General features: G+C 43.7%; 1 protein-coding gene across 1 annotated transcript in view; it reads right to left on the bottom strand.

The window, feature by feature from the left end:
- Nucleotides 1–569: 569 nt before the first annotated feature.
- LOC120951717 (intraflagellar transport protein 74 homolog) overlaps nucleotides 570–19,583 on the bottom strand; it is a 32,753-nt gene continuing 13,739 nt past the window's right edge. Inside the window, exons 2-5 of the mRNA XM_040370576.2 lie at nucleotides 2,811–2,925; nucleotides 1,700–2,675; nucleotides 1,107–1,627; nucleotides 570–1,027 (exon numbers count right to left, since the gene is read on the bottom strand). Coding sequence (XP_040226510.2) covers nucleotides 953–1,027; nucleotides 1,107–1,627; nucleotides 1,700–2,675; nucleotides 2,811–2,925 — 1,687 coding nt within the window. The 3' untranslated portion in view covers nucleotides 570–952. The remainder of the gene's footprint in view (nucleotides 1,028–1,106; nucleotides 1,628–1,699; nucleotides 2,676–2,810; nucleotides 2,926–19,583) is intronic.

Here is a 19,583-nt window from a genome sequence, read left to right as displayed (position 1 = left end):
TTACCCCCTGTTTACACATGGCAATCGCGAGTAGTGAACCCATCGAACTCCTGTCAAAATTTTATGGAGTTGAGGATGGGTTCGATGGATGGGTTTTCCGTCACTTGCGGGTATCCAGGAGCTTAGTTTTGAAAGGTATGAACGGTTACCGGTTACCGTTCAAATAGACATAGAGCGAAAACGTCGCGCGCGATAAAAAATAGCTAAAAATTTAACTCCGCGTAGATCAAAGTAGCTCATTTGGCACAGTCAACCTTCATGCTTTTTGTTTAAAAACATAAAAAAATGAGTTCAAATGTGTTCAAATCTATTTTTACTTTTGGCATTAATCTGGCTCGTAACAAAACTTAATAACTCGATTATTTCGGATGAAGCAGAAATGTCGCGCGAGACGAGTAGCTCTGTTTGCAAAATTGAGCTACTTTTTGCCGCGCGCGACGTTTTCGCTCTGTGTCTATTTGATCGGTTACTGCAGAGAAATCATGTTAGCGGTTGGCTGCATGCTTTCATCTAACAATATGAAATTAGTTTTCTGTTAACCTTACAATACACAAGAACTTTCAACTATATTTACCATCGAGCAATAATTGTAAGTAAATATTTATTTTGAACAGGGATTGATACAATTGTAATAATATGTCCTGTATAATATAAAAATAATATTTTTAGCGGGTCTCGTGGTACAGTCGGCAACTCGCACGACTTAACAACATGCCCGTCATGGGTTCAATCCCCAAATGGACTGTGCCGCCATACGTAGGACTGATTATCCTGCCATGGGGGCAAATCAATAAGTCACTGAAAGCCAAGCCCACAAGTGGTACAGACAGGCTTTGACCGACATCGGTTGTTGAGCCAAAGAAGAAGAAGAATAATATTTGATATCGATTTAATCATGATTTTGGGGTTGTTTGTTTGAGTCCTCCGGAAAGAAACACTGTCGAATTTAAATTTACAAAATTAAAAGAGTATTGTGTTCATTTACTAATTCATGCACTTCAGTACGTATTTTGGAGTAGTCGTTTTCCTGTAATGAAATACAAAACGAATGTATTATTTTTGGTTGACATTAAATTATTTCCTTTAAACTGGTATGCATTATATACCTGCTGTATGTTTTTCACTGTTTCTTGAAGCACTTTATTGTCCTTCATTAAATCTATCAGCTTATCTTCAAGATGAGAAATTTGTCGATATGTATCGTTACTTTTCAGATTAATCTTTATCTCATGATTTCTATTGCGAGCTTCATCGACCACATTTTCTGTAACACGTTTTTTATCTTCCATCTCTTGCAGAATGGTGGTAAGCTCATTCATTTTTGCAATTGCCTCGGATCGAGGTATTTCCAAGTTAGCATACTTTTGAATACTTTGCAGAGCTTCTGTTTCTTCCTGGCGTAGAGAATTCATTTGCTGCACTGTACGTTTTTCCAATATTTGGAGTTGCTTGAGTTGTATGCCAAGTTTTTTGTATTCCTTCATCAGTCCCGAGTGAGAATTAAGATCATTCTTAGATGTAAATCCGTTTCCTTCTAGTTTCGCATCATACATCCCGTTCATGTTGATTCCTTGCATTGTAATTTGCTCAATAGCATACGTGATTTGATTTTTCAGCGTATCTATACCTGTAACATGTTTGCAAAGAAGAGATTGCGTTATTATAAGACACTTTGAGTAAATTAATTTAATGCACTTACATTGCTGTTCCTGATTCATGTTGCTTTTAAAACTGTCCATAAATGCTGACATTACATCATCTCGTTTTTTAAGTTCCTTGTACTTTACATGGCGCTCGGAGTTTCCTTCTTCAAGATCTTGGTCGATCTGCTGTAATGTTTCTTTTTTTTCTATCAATTGATCTTCAACGATCTTTAGTTGCTTGCCAATACTAGCTAGCGCCTGGTTGTTGGATCGTACATCGTTGATTAGTTTTTCGCGCTCCTGAGCTGGCGAGAGGCGATTGTTTTCCTCTTCTCGTAAAGCATTTCGTTTGTTTAGCAATTCTTTCAACTTTGATTTTAGACGATGTGCTTCAGAACGAGATTGTGAGTTCATAATCATTGTGTTAAGTCTGTCCTTTTGTTTTTCCATCTCGCTTATCTGGCTATGGTAAATGGCATTCTGTTTGCGAAGATTTTCCGACAAAGCTTTGTATTCCCGATATTTGTGCTGATCCTCTTCTGGTAGCGAATTGATCATTTCAATCACCTTATTTTTCTCCTGTTCTGTATTTCGTTCCAGTGCCTTGTTTTCGATGTCTTTTTGTTGTCGCTGCTTGAAAATGACCTCCAACTGTTCTTGAATGTGCTCGTTGCGTTCTCGTAATGCTACCGTTTCGTTTAATAGATGTTGCCGTGTCATACCCGATGTACAGTTGTCCAAAGCTAAATTCATCGACGTTAGGGTGGATTGTAGGTTTGTCAATTCTTTTGCAGCTTCTTTTACACGTTTCTCGTACAGCTTTCTAGCTGATCGTTCACGATCGAGAAACTTTTTTTCCTTCAAAATCTTTGTTGTTTCTTGATTGATTTCTTGAATTTTGCTTTGTAATAATGCTTGCCAGTAGCGTTTGTCTTTAATTTGACGATTACTACTAACAGCAGTTCCAAGACGTCCGTAAGACGTCGAAAGGCCACTGATGCCATGCTGTGTAATTGGACGGTCTGCCATTCGCTACAAGTTGAGTTGTTTAAAGACCTTAATTAGATACACTGAAATTTCAATCAGACCCTCTTCCCACTCGTTTTAATATTTCCTGGGCTATTTATTAAATTTTATAACAAAAAACACTCAATACCCTATGCTTACATTTCCAGCATTTCCTAAAGCTGTTCCAATGCGTTGGGATGTCGACGAAATCATAGAAATTCCATTATTTGCCAAGAGCCTACTTGCAGTTCCAGAGCGCAATGCAGAAGGTGGTCTGATGGATGTAAAAATAAGCAGGTAACGTTATTATTATTGTTGTGTCAAATCGTATCTAAAGGAAAAAGATCATACATATTTAGGATACAGACTTCTTTGTCTGGTTTTTTCAAGTAATAGTCTTCCTACCGGTCTCGTGGTACAGTCGTCAACTCGTACGACTTATATATACTGTATATATATATTTATATATGTGCATATTTAGATAACTATATATACGATTTTAAAAAATACCGGCTTTGGTATTTCGGGGTATTAGTCGGTATGTACAGTTTTCCATCACGCAATAACTCCAACGTTGATTTCAACCAAATCTACCGAATAGTTGAGAGTATCACTTTTGTGATACTCCAGCAACTACACTGCAACTCCTTCTTTTGGACTAATTGCAAAATTTGATTCATATATTTTTCTTCTTCTTATTTGGTGCAATAACTCTTCTTTATTGAAGGCCTGCTTACATCATTCACGGGCGAGGCGTAGTGATTGATTGAAGTAGAAATGTTGTTGAAGTAAAATGTATTGTTTTTGTACAAAAATATTAGCATTTGATTTTGTTCGCAACATTTATAAAGATATGTATCAAATATTGTTGCTTAAATACAGGTATTAAAAAAGTCGCGGAAGAAAAATTATTATGCACCTCAATTTTCATTTGTTTTTCAATATTTTTACATTACCATCCCTAACAGCCGGGGGACATTGTCCGCACTCACCAGTGTAATCTCGATTTCACTAGCGCATCTGGCGATGGCTGACCGAAGCATTTTGCAAAACAATTTGGAGCCGCTTCAGAAAATATTTTATTTTTATATGTTTTGTACTTAATTCGGACGAGAAAAGTTTTGTAAAAGGTAAATACACATGTCATGCATGCATTGCATCCATTTTCATGATAAAAAACGATGGAAAAACTACTTAATTTTGAGATCCAGCATGACCATTCCCTCGATAACCGAAAAAAGCTTCTACCAGCCACCGCACGATGCGCTAGTGAAAATCGAAATTACACTAGCGAGTACAGACTAGTAATGGATCATCGGAATCGCAACCACGACTCGGAATCGCTTCCGAGCATTGCTACTCAAGCTCATCGAAGCCGACAAATTCAAACCGTCGATTCTGCCCTTAGCCGTCGGAGCCGTCGGAGCCGTCCAGAGCCGGTCGAAGCAGTCGGAACAGTTGGAGCCATCGGAGCCGGTTGGAGCCGTCGGAGTCATTTTAACAGACTGAAATCTGAACGACTCCGACTCCTCCAACCGGCTTTGTCGGCTACGACAGTTCCGACGGCTCCAACGGCACAAACGGTTCCGACGGCTAAAACCGGCTCCGGACGGCTCTGGACGGCTCCGAAGGCTCGAACGATTCCGACGGCTCCGACCGGCTACGGACGGCCACGAACGACTCCGAGTTCAGAATTTCGCACCTGCCTTCCGGAACCGCTTCTTATTTTGGCGGTGTCATTCGGAAGCGATTCCGGATTTTTCTTGAATTTACCCATCACTAGTACAGACGGTGTCCCCCGGTCTTAACAGTTATGTTGTTGCTTGGTTTACTCAATCCTTCATGTCTGGTTTCTTTTGATTATTGCTATTACCAAATGTTATTTATTTATAAGCAATTTTATAGTTCTAAACTCATAGTTAGAAAAGTTCCTCTTTACTCACAAAATTTGTCGTAACGTCTTATGCGAACATGCCGACTTATACAGGTTTTCGAGACTTTTTCCGTATCAAGCAGCCGGATAGTCAGTTTTACGAGTTAACGACTGTACCACAGGATGAGTTAGAAAAATACATCGTTTAATACAAAAACTTTCAGTTAAATGTTTAAAGTGTAAAGGAAATATGCACAATAATGTAATATAAAGAGAATATGCAATTTCATGAAACATGTTAAGAAAGCCTATATAACCTGGTATAATCGTTTCAATCGTAATGTCTACTCTTTGATCTTAGCCTTTAGGCCAATCGTAACGCCTTTGGAGATGGAAAAAATTTAATCCTGGCAAGTATCATCAGGGGCATGATTGCCACAGAAGACATTATACATCGATTGATTAATTAGTCGTACTCATGTTATTATCTTTGCTACTGAGAATAACTCACACATCATTGAAGGCCTTGCGTACATCCAAAGGTTACGTGGAAGCTATTCTAGCAGTTGGTGAACTGCACAATACTACTCACTGATGTTTGATGTTTGTTAGATAATGATTGTATTGTTTGCTCCAGACAATATTCGTTGACGACTCTGGATCCGACCTCGCACCCACGGCACTGGAGCCAGAACTGCACCCACGGCTCCGGAGTCGGTTAAAACACAGAGCACTAAAAAAAATTTTTTCAAAGAAGTTTCAAACGGGATAATGTGTTCAAAAATGCGGTACTTAAGTGAAGGGGCGATCCTGTGTTACAGTTGTCAACTCGTACGACTTAACAACATGTCCGTCCCAGGCCAAGCCTACAAATGACCGATTCCCGGTAGGAAGGATAAGTGGCGGATCTAACGGTAGGCGGACTAGGCGGTAGCCTGGGGCTCTGCCATATAAGGGGGCCCGTAGATCGCTAGTGTATAGTATGCCGTATAGACAGAGTACTAGCGACTAAGGCCCCAGGATGGATGGACGTTGGGCCCTGAGGATGGCGAATCATCAACGCTCCGAAACGCCCATCAATAAACTTGAATGTCTAATTAGACCTAGTTCAATGAAAATTGTTAGGGTTTGTTCGCGCCCAAACGGTTCGCTCCGACAGTGAACCAGTTGCATCGCGTGTGAAACACGCAACAGAAGAAAGAGAGAGAAGTTCTAGAACTCTTCACGTTAACGGTTTTTGCATTATTCTCGTGCGCGATCGAATTTATTCCCTCACACCCTCACATATGAATTTCTTACGATTCTCTCCCATGCGCGAACGGTTAAAAGCGCGAGCCAGCGCTGAGAGAGTTGTTGTTGGTTTAGAACTTTCGAAGCAGACAGACGTGCAAACGGAAAATAAACACAACCAGTCCTGTTTTGGTACTCCGAGTGTATCAATTCCTCGTGTTAGGTAGAAAGAAAATCGGTCTTCCTCCAGGCTGAAGCTAGTGGGCTTCAGCTCTTTTTTCACCGGTTGTTCTCCGCGAGGTGGAGGCCTTACGACCCTCCACTGCTTTCTGCTTTTCCCACGTTGGGGCAGCGCAGTCCCCAACATTTTGGTCCAATCGAACCGCATCATTGCACAATGGGCAGTTTAGAACAAATTGCGGGATAAAATTATTTTTGCAGAAATTGTTAGTTTTTATCGTTTGTAGTAGAGTATTATGATAGTAAATAACATTTTATTTGTAGTTCGCATCCATACCACCAGGTGGCGCTACATAAAATAGTGTTTTAAGGGATTTTTGCTTAGTTTTATTAATTTTGTGTGTTTTTTTCTTGTATTATTTGTTGCTAATAGTATAAACCATATTAAAATATACTGTAATGTTCCATAATGAAGATTAAATAAATAATAATAATAATAATATATAAACAAAACATAATAATTTTGATTAAAATATTTTTTTCTGCTTTGTATAGGACAATTGTAGCTAATTCTCATCACTTTTACTCACAGGTAGTACAAATATTAAAAATTTACAAACACAACTTAGGTGGATGCTATTACAAGCTCCTAACGTCTAGTTCACGTTTCTAAAGACATGAATAAAGGCATTTTAATAATTAGATAGAGCAGGTGCATTAAAATAAAGTACTTCCCAAATTCGTAATGAAAAGCAGCACATATTGTTTGTCTTTGAATATTCATCCAATACCTTTCCAAGTGCTGTACTGCCTTCAGAAGGAGTAATAAAACTAAAAATCCATCTTGGCTTTACAACTATCTGAAAAAATCAAAATTGCACGATAGCTACAAACTAAGTATTTACTTCATTTGTAAAGTTAAACCCTGTCTTTGTTTTAGTGCGTGTAGCTACTGATATTGAACTGGTTAACGAATCAGAGAAATACAGCTCATTATACAAAATGTCCTTCTGGATGCATTTTCTTTCTTGCAAAATATTCTTTGTAGCATCCCCCCTCTATCCTTATATTTAGTTTGTCATGAGTTTTGGGAGTTTCTTCTCCCAAAACGCCAATAGATGCTACTGCATTCATAACGTTTTCCTGTTATGCGTATAATTTAAGAATTACTTTCCTTATATCCTTCTATAATCTGCAGTAGGACCAAAAGGTATTTGGTTCTGATTTGCTTCATTATATTTAATGATAAAGTTAGGTTAGAATAGAAATTTACATATAAGATAAGTACATGAGCTGAAACTAAGATACACAGCTTCGTAATTGAAATGAAAGTTGATCAAAAGCACGTAGAATATATTTTTGTAGAATACACGAAATACGCTACACTAGGCACCTATGGAGCCGCCTAGTTACGCATGTGTCTGTTTTTAGAAAAAGTTGATGTGAAAAAACTTCAATAAAATTCGCGTTCGCAAACTTTCGCAGAATATTTCTTCACAGATTGATAGTATATATATTACACTATGATGTGACATATATGAGACAACGCCACTCTACGCCACTTTTATAATGGCATCAAGTCCAAAATTTAAATTATGAAATTTTTTAGGAGGTTTCTTCAGTTATTATCGTATATTTTTGCATAAAATTAACTTAGCTCAAAATTTGTCATGTGTTTATAAAGCTGACTAAATATCCTTTATATAATGTCTAAATTTATTAAAATCGGTTCATATTTGAAAAAGTTACAAAGGTTTAAAGTTTTCCAAAAAAGTGAAGATTTTTCTGCGTTTTTTAACAAATCTCGACTTTGAGAGGTCTTTTCTAGAGAACCAGAACAGATAAAGAGCTCATATTTGTTATTTTTCTTAGTTTAACCCTTAGTATTAAAACCTTTTATTTGGAATTGCGCTATTACAAAGTTGATTTTTTGAATTTCATCCCGGCAAATGCCCATTGTGCATTGTGATACCGGCTTACAGTCCCCGGCGTCAAGGCGTTCCACTGGAAAACAGGGAGACCAGTGGAAGCGACCATCTTGTCCCATTCTGGTCAACCAGGCGACCAGCAAGGTGGAACCACCGATCGCGCAAATCGGTACAATCGACCGTCGGTCGAACCCAACGCGTGTCCGTGTTTCGCGTGTGTGTGTGCGCGGAGCAATCCCCACGAGAGGAACGCGTCAAGTGTTTCGTGGTCAGTGCGGAACATTCCCGAAAAAACCGTGCCACTGTTTCATGAAGTGACAAAGCTTCGGTTCAGAAGCAATTCCTTCTAAAGTGCAGGTGCCAAATTTGTGTGTGTGTATGTCCATGCACAAAACTAGTTATTCTCAAGCGCGCGAGACTTGAGCTTCGTGTGTGTGCGCACGCGCGAGGAAAAGTTCGCGAATTCGTGCTTGTGCGTCCAAACGCAAAGCAATGCCCTCAAGACGTGCCCGTGCTTCGGGTGTCTGTGTGCATAAAACGGTCCCTACTTGAGGGACGCGCCCTAGTGTTTCGTGTGAGAGTGTATGCGCGAAACATTTCCGTTCTAAGCAAACGCGGCTTTCTTCGTGTGTGCGAGCGCGAAGAGAAGTACGCCTATCCGTGTTTTGTGTGAGAGTGCATGCGCGAAACATTTCCGTTTTGTTGTGTCCGCACAAAACAAACGTAATGACGGTGGTGTACGGCACAAACAGAATATGTATTTATTCTACTCTTTGGTATATGTTATACAATAACACACGCACGTAACAAATAATATAAATACAGCACACGCAATGCGGGGAGAGGACGACCGGTCCTGCTCGCGCCGCGATCCTCACTGAGGACGTCACAGGATGACAGCCTTGCTGTCAACAGTGAGCCCTCAGGATGAGGCAGCGGTCTGTCCACAACATCTCCCCGTTTTAATTAAGCCGGTACGGCTTAAGCCAACGCAGCAGTTTTAATGTACTTAAAACCGGAGTGGCAAGCGTACGGCTCAAGTGGCGCTGTGTAAAACGGGGGGAGGGGAGAGTGTTGACCGGCCTCCGTGTCTAACGCTCGACGGGATGAGCGTTGCGGGCTGCAACAGGGGGCAGCCGATGTGCTGCGCTCGCTCGTTCCGTTGCAGCCGCTGTGGTGTTATTGTTGTTGTTGTTGTTGTCGGTGCAACTGCAGCATGATGCTGTTGTTGTAGGCCGTTGCACCAGACGCCGATGATGATTCTGAGGCAGCTCTCCGGATGCTGCTGCCGTTGGGGCGTCGATGTGCGGCTGAGCAGGGGGCGACCGTGGTGCCGCGCGCGCTTGGACCGCTCAGCCGGTACCGCTGCACAGGGGCGACCGTGATGTCGCTGCCGGTGAACTGCTGTGCAGGGCGCGCAGGATGATGGTGATGATGATGACGATGCGAGTGTACAGCGGGCGACCGTGATGCCGCGCACGACGACTGTGCACTCGGGACACATTGATGGTGCTGCACAGGGGCGACAGTGGTGTCGCCGTCGAGATGCACCTGTGCAGCTGGAGCGCCGGCGATGAAGGTCCACAGGGGGCAGCCGAAATGCCTCAGCACTGTGCCTTATCGGGCTCCGCGATGATGCTGGTGCAGAAGGGCGGCTGTGGTGCCGCGATGACGATGCTGCACCAGTGTGTGTCCGATGACGCTGCAGCGGGGGGCGGTGATGCCGTGTGACGACGGTCCAAAGCGGAATGTCCCCTCGCCTTGTCCGGATGCTGCAGCGGAGTGAGGATCCCTTCGGGGCTTCGCGCAAACCCCCGAGCGTGCCCATCCTGCGCGATGGCGGTTGCGCGATGGTGGAACCGCGATGGTGACCTCCGTGCTGCGTCGGTCCTTTGTAGGATCCCCCCCTACGCGAGGAGGATCCCATCCTCGTCGCCACTGTTGTGTCCGCACAAAACAAACGTAATGACGGTGGTGTACGGCACAAACAGAATATGTATTTATTCTACTCTTTGGTATATGTTATACAATAACACACGCACGTAACAAATAATATAAATACAGCACACGCAATGCGGGGAGAGGACGACCGGTCCTGCTCGCGCCGCGATCCTCACTGAGGACGTCACAGGATGACAGCCTTGCTGTCAACAGTGAGCCCTCAGGATGAGGCAGCGGTCTGTCCACAACACGTTTTAACCAAACGCGCCTTTTTTTCGTGTGTGCGAACGCGAAAAGAAGTACGCATATCCATGTTTCGTGTGAAAGCCGGTGCGCGAAACATTTCTTTCCAAGGTGCGTGTAGTTTTGTTTGTGTGTGCGAGCGCAAAGCAAATACGCGCATCCAAATTCGTGTGAAATTTGTTCGCGAAACATTTTTCTAAAGCGCGTAGCTCTTTCGTGTGTCTGATCGCGATAAGTGCGCGTTCCGTTGTTTGTGCATGTGTGTGTGCGCAAGACAGTTTCATCCAAGCAGTGCATGTGCCTGAACTCCGTGCATCCGAGCGCGAGAATTATTCCTCTGTCTGACGCGTGGCTTTGTCTCGTGTGCGTTTGTGTGTGTGCGCGAGAAGAAGCGCGCGTAGCGAAGTCGTGCGTCCGAGCGCGAAAAACAATTCCTCTGTCTGGCGCGTGGCTTTTGTCTCGTGTGCGTTTGTGTGTGTGCGCGAGAAGAAGCGCGCGTAGCGAAGTAGTGCGTCCGAGTGCGATAACAATTCCCCTGCCTGGCGCGTTGCCTTTGTCTCGTGTATGTGTGTGTAAACGCGTCGCGAGAAGTGCGCGCAGTAGTGTTTCGTTCGTGTGTGTTCGAGACATTTCCACAAAGGTGCGAGTTCCTCGTATTTTGCGTATGATCCCAGACTCGTGCGCGCGCTGTTGTTTCATGCTTTGTGAGTGTGTGTAAGCGTTAGCGTGGCTTAAACAACGCTACCTAAGTGCTTTGAATCCAATTTCTGTTGAATTTCGCAAGCCCGCTGTCAGCAGAAACAAGCGTAAGCGTGGCTTAAACAACGCTAAAAACTCAAGTGATTCCTTGAACTTTTCCGTAAATTTGAATACGGTGTTCGGTGCAAGTGTGAACAAGCGTGAGCGTGGCTTTGACAACGCTTTCCGGGTAAAAGTGTAAATAGCTTCATCGAAAGGCATACGTACCAAGATTGGTGGCCTGGATCACACTCCGAAGAGATCCCAGGATGAAGCTACCGACGCTAAGGTGCTGATTCACCAGCGTGGCCAAATCAAGCGCAGAGTCACTCTCATCAACAACATGCTAGAGGAAGCCAAAGAAGACCCGACGAAGGTGACTCAAACGCAGCTAAAGGTGTTTGCAAAAAAGCTCGATATTCATTATCAAGAATACTCCGCCGTGCATCGTGAAATCTTGGAATCGATTCCATCGTCAAAACTCGATGAGCAAGATGAGATGCTAACGGCATTCGATGTTCTACACACCGAAGCTATGAACAGAATCGAGCAGTTATCTGAAGCGCGGTCGCAGCCTATGGCCCCAGCAGATAGCACTGTTACGCAGCAATTCATCGTGCAACAACAACCATTGCGAGCGCCTATTCCCAGTTTCGACGGAAGGGTGGAGAACTGGCCCAAGTTCCAGACGATGTTTGAGGACATTGTTGCTAAGGGCAGTGACTCCGATGCCATGAAGCTGCATCATCTCGATAAGGCTTTGGTTGGAGATGCTTCTGGTTGGATCACAGTGAAGATGATCCAGGACAACAACTTCGAGCAAACGTGGAAACAGCTGAAGTCCCAGTTCGAGAACCCCCGAGTCATTGTTGACACACATCTGACTGGTCTCCTTGACTTAAAACCTGTCCTGAAAGGAAACCACAAGGAGCTGTTGGAACTCTTGAAGACAGTTCAACGGCACGTTGGGGGTTTGGAGTATCAGGACATCAAAATCGACAAATTGTCTGGTTTGTTATTAACGAAAATAATCACTTCACGGCTGGACGAACAAACTGTTCGGCTGTGGGAACGAACCCAGGAACACGGAAGGTTGCCCGACTTTAACCAAACGCTTAAGTTCCTGCAAGGCGAATGTCAGGTTTTAGAACGGTTCCAGAGTCGGCCCCAAGCAACTTCCGTGAACCAAGGAAGCTCTAAACCATCATGTCCGAAATCCACAAGCCAGAGAGTACATGCTGCAGCACCTACCACAACTAGCCAGCTCTGCCTCTTTTGCAACAGGGCACATCGTCATCACGAGTGTCCCTCTTTTAAACAGTTCACAGTAGCACTACGCAATGCCAAGGTGAAGGAGTTGAAACTGTGTTACAACTGCCTTTGACCCGGTCACCGTTCCAACAACTGTTCATCCAACAGAACGTGCATTAAATGTCAGCGGAAACATCACACATTACTACATGAGGAACCACCAGAATTGCCGGATACCCAAGCACAGATGGCAAGCCCCATCCAATCCATGCGGTTTGAGCAGCAGGCTCAAGCATCGAATCATCCAACGTCTAACGCCGCCGTTCCATACAGCCGACCGTTGGAACAAAGGACGGCCATGCTTATGACAGCTCTCGTGAACCTGAGAGACAAATCCAACAGGACGATCCCCTGTCGTGCGCTGTTGGATTGCGGCTCACAGGTGAGCTTCATCTCGAAGGCGATGGCCGATCGCCTCCTCACCCCGCGTATCCCCACACTTGTGCCGATTACTGGAGTCGGTACAGTTAAGACGTGTGCCCGGGAAAAAGTCGTCGTGAACATCGAATCTCGATATTCAACCTTCTCAACAACCGCCGAGTGCCTCGTGATTCCTAAGGTCACAGGAATCATCCCCACAAGCCAGCTGAACGTGTCGAAATGGCCACTACCGCCCGATATCTTTCTTGCCGATCCTGAATTTCATACGCCTGGTCAAATCGACATGTTACTGGGTGTGTCCCATTTCATGCGTCTTCTCAAGTCAAACAGAATGCAGCTACGAGAAGATTTGCCTGACCTGCAAGAGACTCATCTCGGATGGGTCGTTGCTGGAGACGTCGAGGACGAGTCGACCAATCAGCAGAGCTTCATCGCTACCACCACTACGCTTTCCGAGACCATGAATAAATTTTGGGAAGTTGAAGACATCGGAGATATAGATGAAACGACCGAGCATGAAGAATGCGAAAAGATTTTTCTTGCTACCCACCGACGTGACAATGATGGAAGATACATTGTCGCCCTACCATTTCGTGAGTATCCACCTGTACTAACTAACAATCGAGAGCTTGCTTTGCGTCGTTTCCTCTCTTTAGAACGGCGAATGAAGAAAGATCATTCCCTGAAGCTCCAGTACTCCAAGTTCATCGATGACTACGAAGCTCTTGGTCATTGCCATGAAGTCAAGGAGGAATCCGACGAACCGTACAAGGCTCGCTACTACCTACCTCACCATGCTGTCCTACGTCCATCGAGCTCCAGTACGAAGCTGCGAGTGGTCTTCGACGCAACCGCCAAGGCTACAACATCCGATGTAGCTCTCAACCAAGCCCTAATGGTGGGTTCAACCGTGCAGAACGACATTTTTGTCGTCCTCGTCCGTTTCCGGAAGCACTTTGTTGTGTTCACAGCTGATATATCGAAGATGTATCGGCAGATCAAGGTCATCTCCGACCACTCGTGTTTTCAACGCATCTTCTGGCGTGCTGATCCAGCACTTCCTCTTCGCGTCTTAGAGTTGACAACCGTCACTTATGGAACATCGTGCGCTCCTTTCCTTGCGACTCGGTGCTTACTGCAGTTGAGCATCGACGAAGCGTCATCGTATCCGAAGGCAGTCAACATCATCCGAGACGACTGTTATGTTGACGACATCCTATCCGGTGCCAGCAGTGTGGCTGAAGCAATTGAGTGTCAAACCCAGCTCCTCGGGTTACTCAATTCCGCTGGATTTCCAGTTCACAAGTGGAGTTCGAACTCTCCAGAGCTCCTGAAACACGTCCCCGAAGCTGACCGTGAGGAACTGGTAACTCTCGGCGACGAAACTGAAGGTGTCTTGAAGACACTCGGATTGACATGGAATCCACATCGAGACGAATTTGCATTCGTCGTTGACCAGTTCATGCAACATTCCAATCCACCAACCAAGCGATCCGTTCTTTCCGAGATAAGCAAACTATTTGACCCGATTGGCTTGCTCTCGCCAGTCATTATCATTGCGAAGCTTATTTTGCAGAAGATTTGGTTGGCTGGACTTCCATGGGACACCAGCCTAGAAGGAGAACTGCTGCAAGAGTGGCTGCAGTTTCGTACATCCCTGAAGAACGTGAATGGCATCAGAATACCTAGGTGTGTGGTGCTTCCTAACCACATTGCTGTTGAAGTGCACGGTTTTTCTGATGCATCCAAAAGAGCCTACGGAGCAGCGTTGTATCTTCGCTGCATCTTTCCTGATGGAACTGCAAGTCTTCGTTTGCTTTGCAGCAAATCGAAGGTTGCACCAGTGAAACCAGTAACCATTCCGCGCATGGAATTGCTAGGAGCCTATCTTCTCGCAAGGTTGATCTCCAAGGTTGCTGGTTCCATCGATCTTCACCTCCGCAACATCATACTCTGGACTGACAGCCAGATTGTCCTTGCTTGGCTGAAGAAACCACTTGCAACCCTGCAAGTGTTTGTGCGAAATCGAAGTGAAAAATTTCGCTACCTTACCGAACCGCTGGACGTACAATGGAAGTACATTTCAACGAAGGAAAATCCAGCTGACATCGTGTCTCAAGGTCTTCTGCCAGAAACCTTGAAGACAACCACTCTCTGGTGGATGGGTCCGACGTTCCTCCAGAGAACAGATTACAACGTAGAGATTCCGGAAGAACTTCCCGACAAAATTGTTCCAGAATTGAGAGCGTCACCCGTCGTTGCAGCGCTGATTATCATAATCGTGAACATCTACCCGGGACCAGACAACCTCGTACGAGCCGTGGACGTTAAAATCGCCGGAGCGATTTATCGACGAGCCGTATCCCGAATTTCCATCTTGCCGATCGAAGACAACTGCAAACGTGATTGCAGTGCTTCAGAGGATTCTTCTCAGCCCGGGGGTGCATGTTCGCGCCCAAACGGTTCGCTCCGACAGTGAACCAGTTGCATCGCGTGTGAAACACGCAACAGAAGAAAGAGAGAGAAGTTCTAGAACTCTTCACGTTAACGGTTTTTGCATTATTCTCGTGCGCGATCGAATTTATTCCCTCACACCCACACATATGAATTTCTTACGATTCTCTCCCGTGCGCGAACGGTTAAAAGCGCGAGCCAGCGCTGAGAGAGTTGTTGTTGGTTTAGAACTTTCGAAGCAGACAGACGTGCAAACGGAAAATAAACACAACCAGTCCTGTTTTGGTACTCCGAGTGTATCAATTCCTCGTGTTAGGCAGAAAGAAAATCGGTCTTCCTCCAGGCTGAAGCTAGTGGGCTTCAGCTCTTTTTTCACCGGTTGTTCTCCGCGAGGTGGAGGCCTTACAACCCTCCACTGTTTTCTGCTTTTCCCACGTTGGGGCAGCGCAGTCCCCAACAGGGTTCATAACCCTGGTTGTGTCATAACGCCTGACATGTTGACCCTACCTTTCGTTTGTTGTTAAATGTCATTCCTTCTTTGCACCTTATTTAATTCGTTTGTTACTTTTTGCATCACCTCCTAAAACAAACCTCATGTGAACTTTTCTACCTAATAAAGAGAATTAAATACATAACATTTTGGTGTCAGAAGTGGGATAGTCCAGGATACGTGTCGGATACATCGGAGCCAGCGGAAAAGCGATTTGTCGCCCGCTAAACAAACGATACATCACACACACACACATCCCAAGCAGAAAAGTGAGGTTAGCACCACCACGTGCGAATAACATTACGACAACGGGGCTTTCGTTGTACGCTGAAAACAACAGAAAACGATGGCAAATGATAACTGTGAGTTGCTGGAGGCTCTTTCCGGAATGCTTGTGCAGGCACTTAAGGCATCCATCGGACCAGCCGTCGAACAAGTAAGTGCAGAACTACGCAACACAGGTGAAAATATCCCAGCGCCGCTTCCGAAAGCACCGTCATTTGCTATGCCCGAATACCGTGCCAACGAGGGTACATCGGTCGCTGATTATTTTAACCGCTTTGAGTGGGCACTTCAGCTAAGTGAAATCCCGGAAATACAGTACGCGGATTATGCTCGTGTGCATATGGGAGCCGAGCTAAACACGTCGCTAAAATTTTTAGTCGCATCACAAGAAGTGCCATAATCGGAAATGCGGAAAATCGTAGTAGCTCATTGGGACCAGAAGAAAAATAAATTCGTAGAAAGTATTAAATTTCGAACCATCGTGCAACAACGAGACGAATCGATTGCACAGTACGTACTCCGGTTAAAGCAAGGTTCAGCAAATTGCGAATACGACAATTTTTTAGACCGAATGCTCATTGAGCAAATGTTGCATGGATTGACAGAGCGCGACATTTGTGACGAGATAGTTGCAAAGAATTCATCCACATTTCAAGACGCTCTCGATGTAGCCCTCGCGTTAGAAGCAACTCGCAATATTGCTTGAGACATTAACACGTCGCAACCAGCTTCTGAAGCTACTAACAAGCTAGGCTACGAAAAGCCAAATGTAAAAAAATCATACACGCGTCGAAACACGACAAACAAGCAGCAAGGAAACTCGCCAGAGAACACCGCATTCAACAATACTCACGGTAACCAGCCAGTACCCAAGTGCCACAAATCCACTAAACGACCACTAAACGGCTTCTAAACGACTCAAGTTCTTTACCTAAACGGAATATAGAAAGACTTTGTTTAGCAGACGGCAAACGACTCATGCATTCTAAAAATAGCAAAAAAAGCTGGTGGCGATCTCTGTTGGTGGGATAAACCCAACCAGTTGAGCTTCATCGCTTCATCGCCCACGTATCTGACCACTCGACCATTCTTATAGATTTTTGCTCGGAAAGTTAGAAGGCTATATAGGTCATGATAAGAAAAAAGGATAGCAATATAATGATGAGTTGTAATACGCCATCTATTGACCAAACCAATGAAGCTGTGGAGCTTTCATTTTTTTTTCTATGGAAATTCAATTTTCCAGTCGCTTAAGCTTAATCTGTGGCGCTTGGGTAGTTTGTAATGGCTGTGGAGGTCCACATCTCAGAAGCGAGTGTCGTTTCCGTAGCGAAAAATGTAATAATTGCCATAAGAAAGGTCATATTGCTAACGCCAGGACTCCACAGAGCATAACACGGAGCGCAACATAACAACTGACAGCTGCCAAACGCTTGAGAAAACGCTTGGGAAAGTAGGTTAAGCGTTTCATTAACTATCGGTCATCGCAGTAGGTTGGTAGCTTTTCAACGAAAAATGAGCGGCCTACTACCCAAGTGCCACAAATCCACTAAACGACCACTAAACGGCTTCTAAACGACTCAAGTTCTCTACCTAAACGGAATATAGAAAGACTTCGTTTAGCAGACGGCAAACGACTCATGCATTCTAAAAATAGCGAAAAAGCTGGTGGCGCTCTCTGTTGGTGGGATACCCCAACCAGTTGAGCTTCATCGATTGGAGAAGAGCTTTCTCATTTCCTCTGTACTGTTGTATGGTTTCGCATTGAAGTTTTGCATCGCTAGAACTAGAACGGCGATACGATTGTTTAAATACTAAACTCCAACCGAAACCACCAGTACTGAAGCAAGTGAGATTTGAGTAATGGTCGTTGGTGTTGATACCCACGTATCTGACCACACGACCATTCATATAGATTTTTGCTCAGAAAGTTAGAAGACTATATAGGTCATGATAAGATGAAACTTGTCGAAACACATTGCAAGAAAAGGATAGCAATATAATTGTGACATCTATACGTATCGACGGACTGGACTAGACTGACCTACTTTATTACCAATACAAGTTACACTTTAAACTCACATATACTAATACATATTACTCTTAAACTAAAACCTCACGCATACACTACATTCTCCCGGACTAACTTGGATTTACACTATTTACAATATTTTCTTCTAGGCTGACCCTTTAATCGGTCAGATCGTCTGATCGGAGGCGATCTTGATTCACTTCGTTTCCGTTTGCGTATTTCATGGAATTTTACTTCTTTCTCTATTTCTATTGGAGGATGAAATGACCGGACGATACCTCTTTTGCGTATTTGATTAATGTGGACTAATCTTGAAGATCCCTTTAAATTTACTAAATAGATGAGGGGGCTAACTTTCTTTAATACCGTAGCCGGTATCCATCGCAATATATCTTTAAAGCTTTCCTGTACCATATTTTTTCACCATATTTATATACTACAATTTTGTTTCTTTGGTACTTCCCCTTTCGATCCTTTCTATCTTGTTTACCACTTAGGTAGTTTTGTTCGTTCGGCTTAGTGACGGAATCTGATATAAAAGAATGCGTTACATCGTATTGCGTTTTTGGTCTATATGATAACATCTTACTAGATGGTGTTACTTTCGTTACTGTATGCGGCGTATTTCTATAATTTATGAGGAATTTGTTTATCTTCCTTACTAACGACAATGGTTTGCTTTTTTCATCCAATAAAAATTTACTCAGCACTTCCTTGACAGTTCTCACACCTCTCTCTGCTAAACCATTCGACTGTGGGTGGTATGGTGGTGATTTTGTAACTTTGACTTTATGTTTTTCTAGAAATACTTTAAATGCTTCGGAATTGAACGGAGGACCGTTATCAGACACTAACTCCTTTGGACTTCCGAAGTAAGCAAAGACTGACTCTAACTGTTCGATTATATCTGTAGCTTTCGACATATTAAGTACTCTCACGTCAATGTACTTTGTATATGCGTCTACGATTATTAATAACGTACGCGACTCAAAATAGAATAGATCGACGTGTATCCTTTCAAAGGGCTGTTCTGCTTTCCTCCAAGTGGTGTCAACTATTTCTCTCTTTATCGGTTGACGTGCTTGACATACCTCACACGCTTGTACAAATTCAATTATGTCTTTATCCAACTTTCTCCACCACAAATGTTGCCTTACGTGCATTTTCATTCTAACTATTCCTTCGTGGTTTCCATGAAATTGGTGTAGTATTTTCGTTTTCAAGCGTTTTGGTACCACCACTCTTTCGTCGAAATATACGACTTCTTGCTCAATCCCAAAATGATACCTTATTTTAAAGTATGGTATAAACTCTTGGTTTAGTTGTTTTGGCCATCCTTTCTTAACGTATTCATATAATTGCCGTATCTCTTCATCACTTTTTTGACTTTCTTTTAGTGTTTCTAGATCGATTGTCTCTTCTTCTAACACTTTTAGACTCAACTTTGTATCCTCTATCTTATTTTCCTCTGACAAAGGTAAACGCGACAGTGCATCAACATTGCTCATTTTCCTTCCAGCTCTATGTTCTATTGTGTACTCATAGTTTGCTAGTATTAACGACCATCTCTGTAATCTTGCAACAGCAATTTTCGACGTTCCTTTCGTAGGATTGAAAATCTCTTTGACTCCACTGTTGTCCGTTACTAATCTAAATTTTCTCCCGTAAAGATAATTGTGAAATTTCTTCACTCCGAATACAACAGCTAGCGCTTCTCTATGGACTTGAGCGTAATTCTTTTGGGCTTCTGATAGTGACGCTGACGCAAACATAATTGGCTTTTCCTCGTTATTAATAACATGCGACAAAATTGCACCTATTCCATATGGACTTGCATCGACTTGCA

This window comes from Anopheles coluzzii, chromosome 2 (genome assembly GCF_943734685.1).
Source record: "Anopheles coluzzii chromosome 2, AcolN3, whole genome shotgun sequence".
In the NCBI taxonomy this organism is placed as follows: domain Eukaryota; kingdom Metazoa; phylum Arthropoda; class Insecta; order Diptera; family Culicidae; genus Anopheles; species Anopheles coluzzii.
Note: the sequence above shows the minus strand (reverse complement) of the source record. Positions and strands in the feature narration are given on the sequence as shown.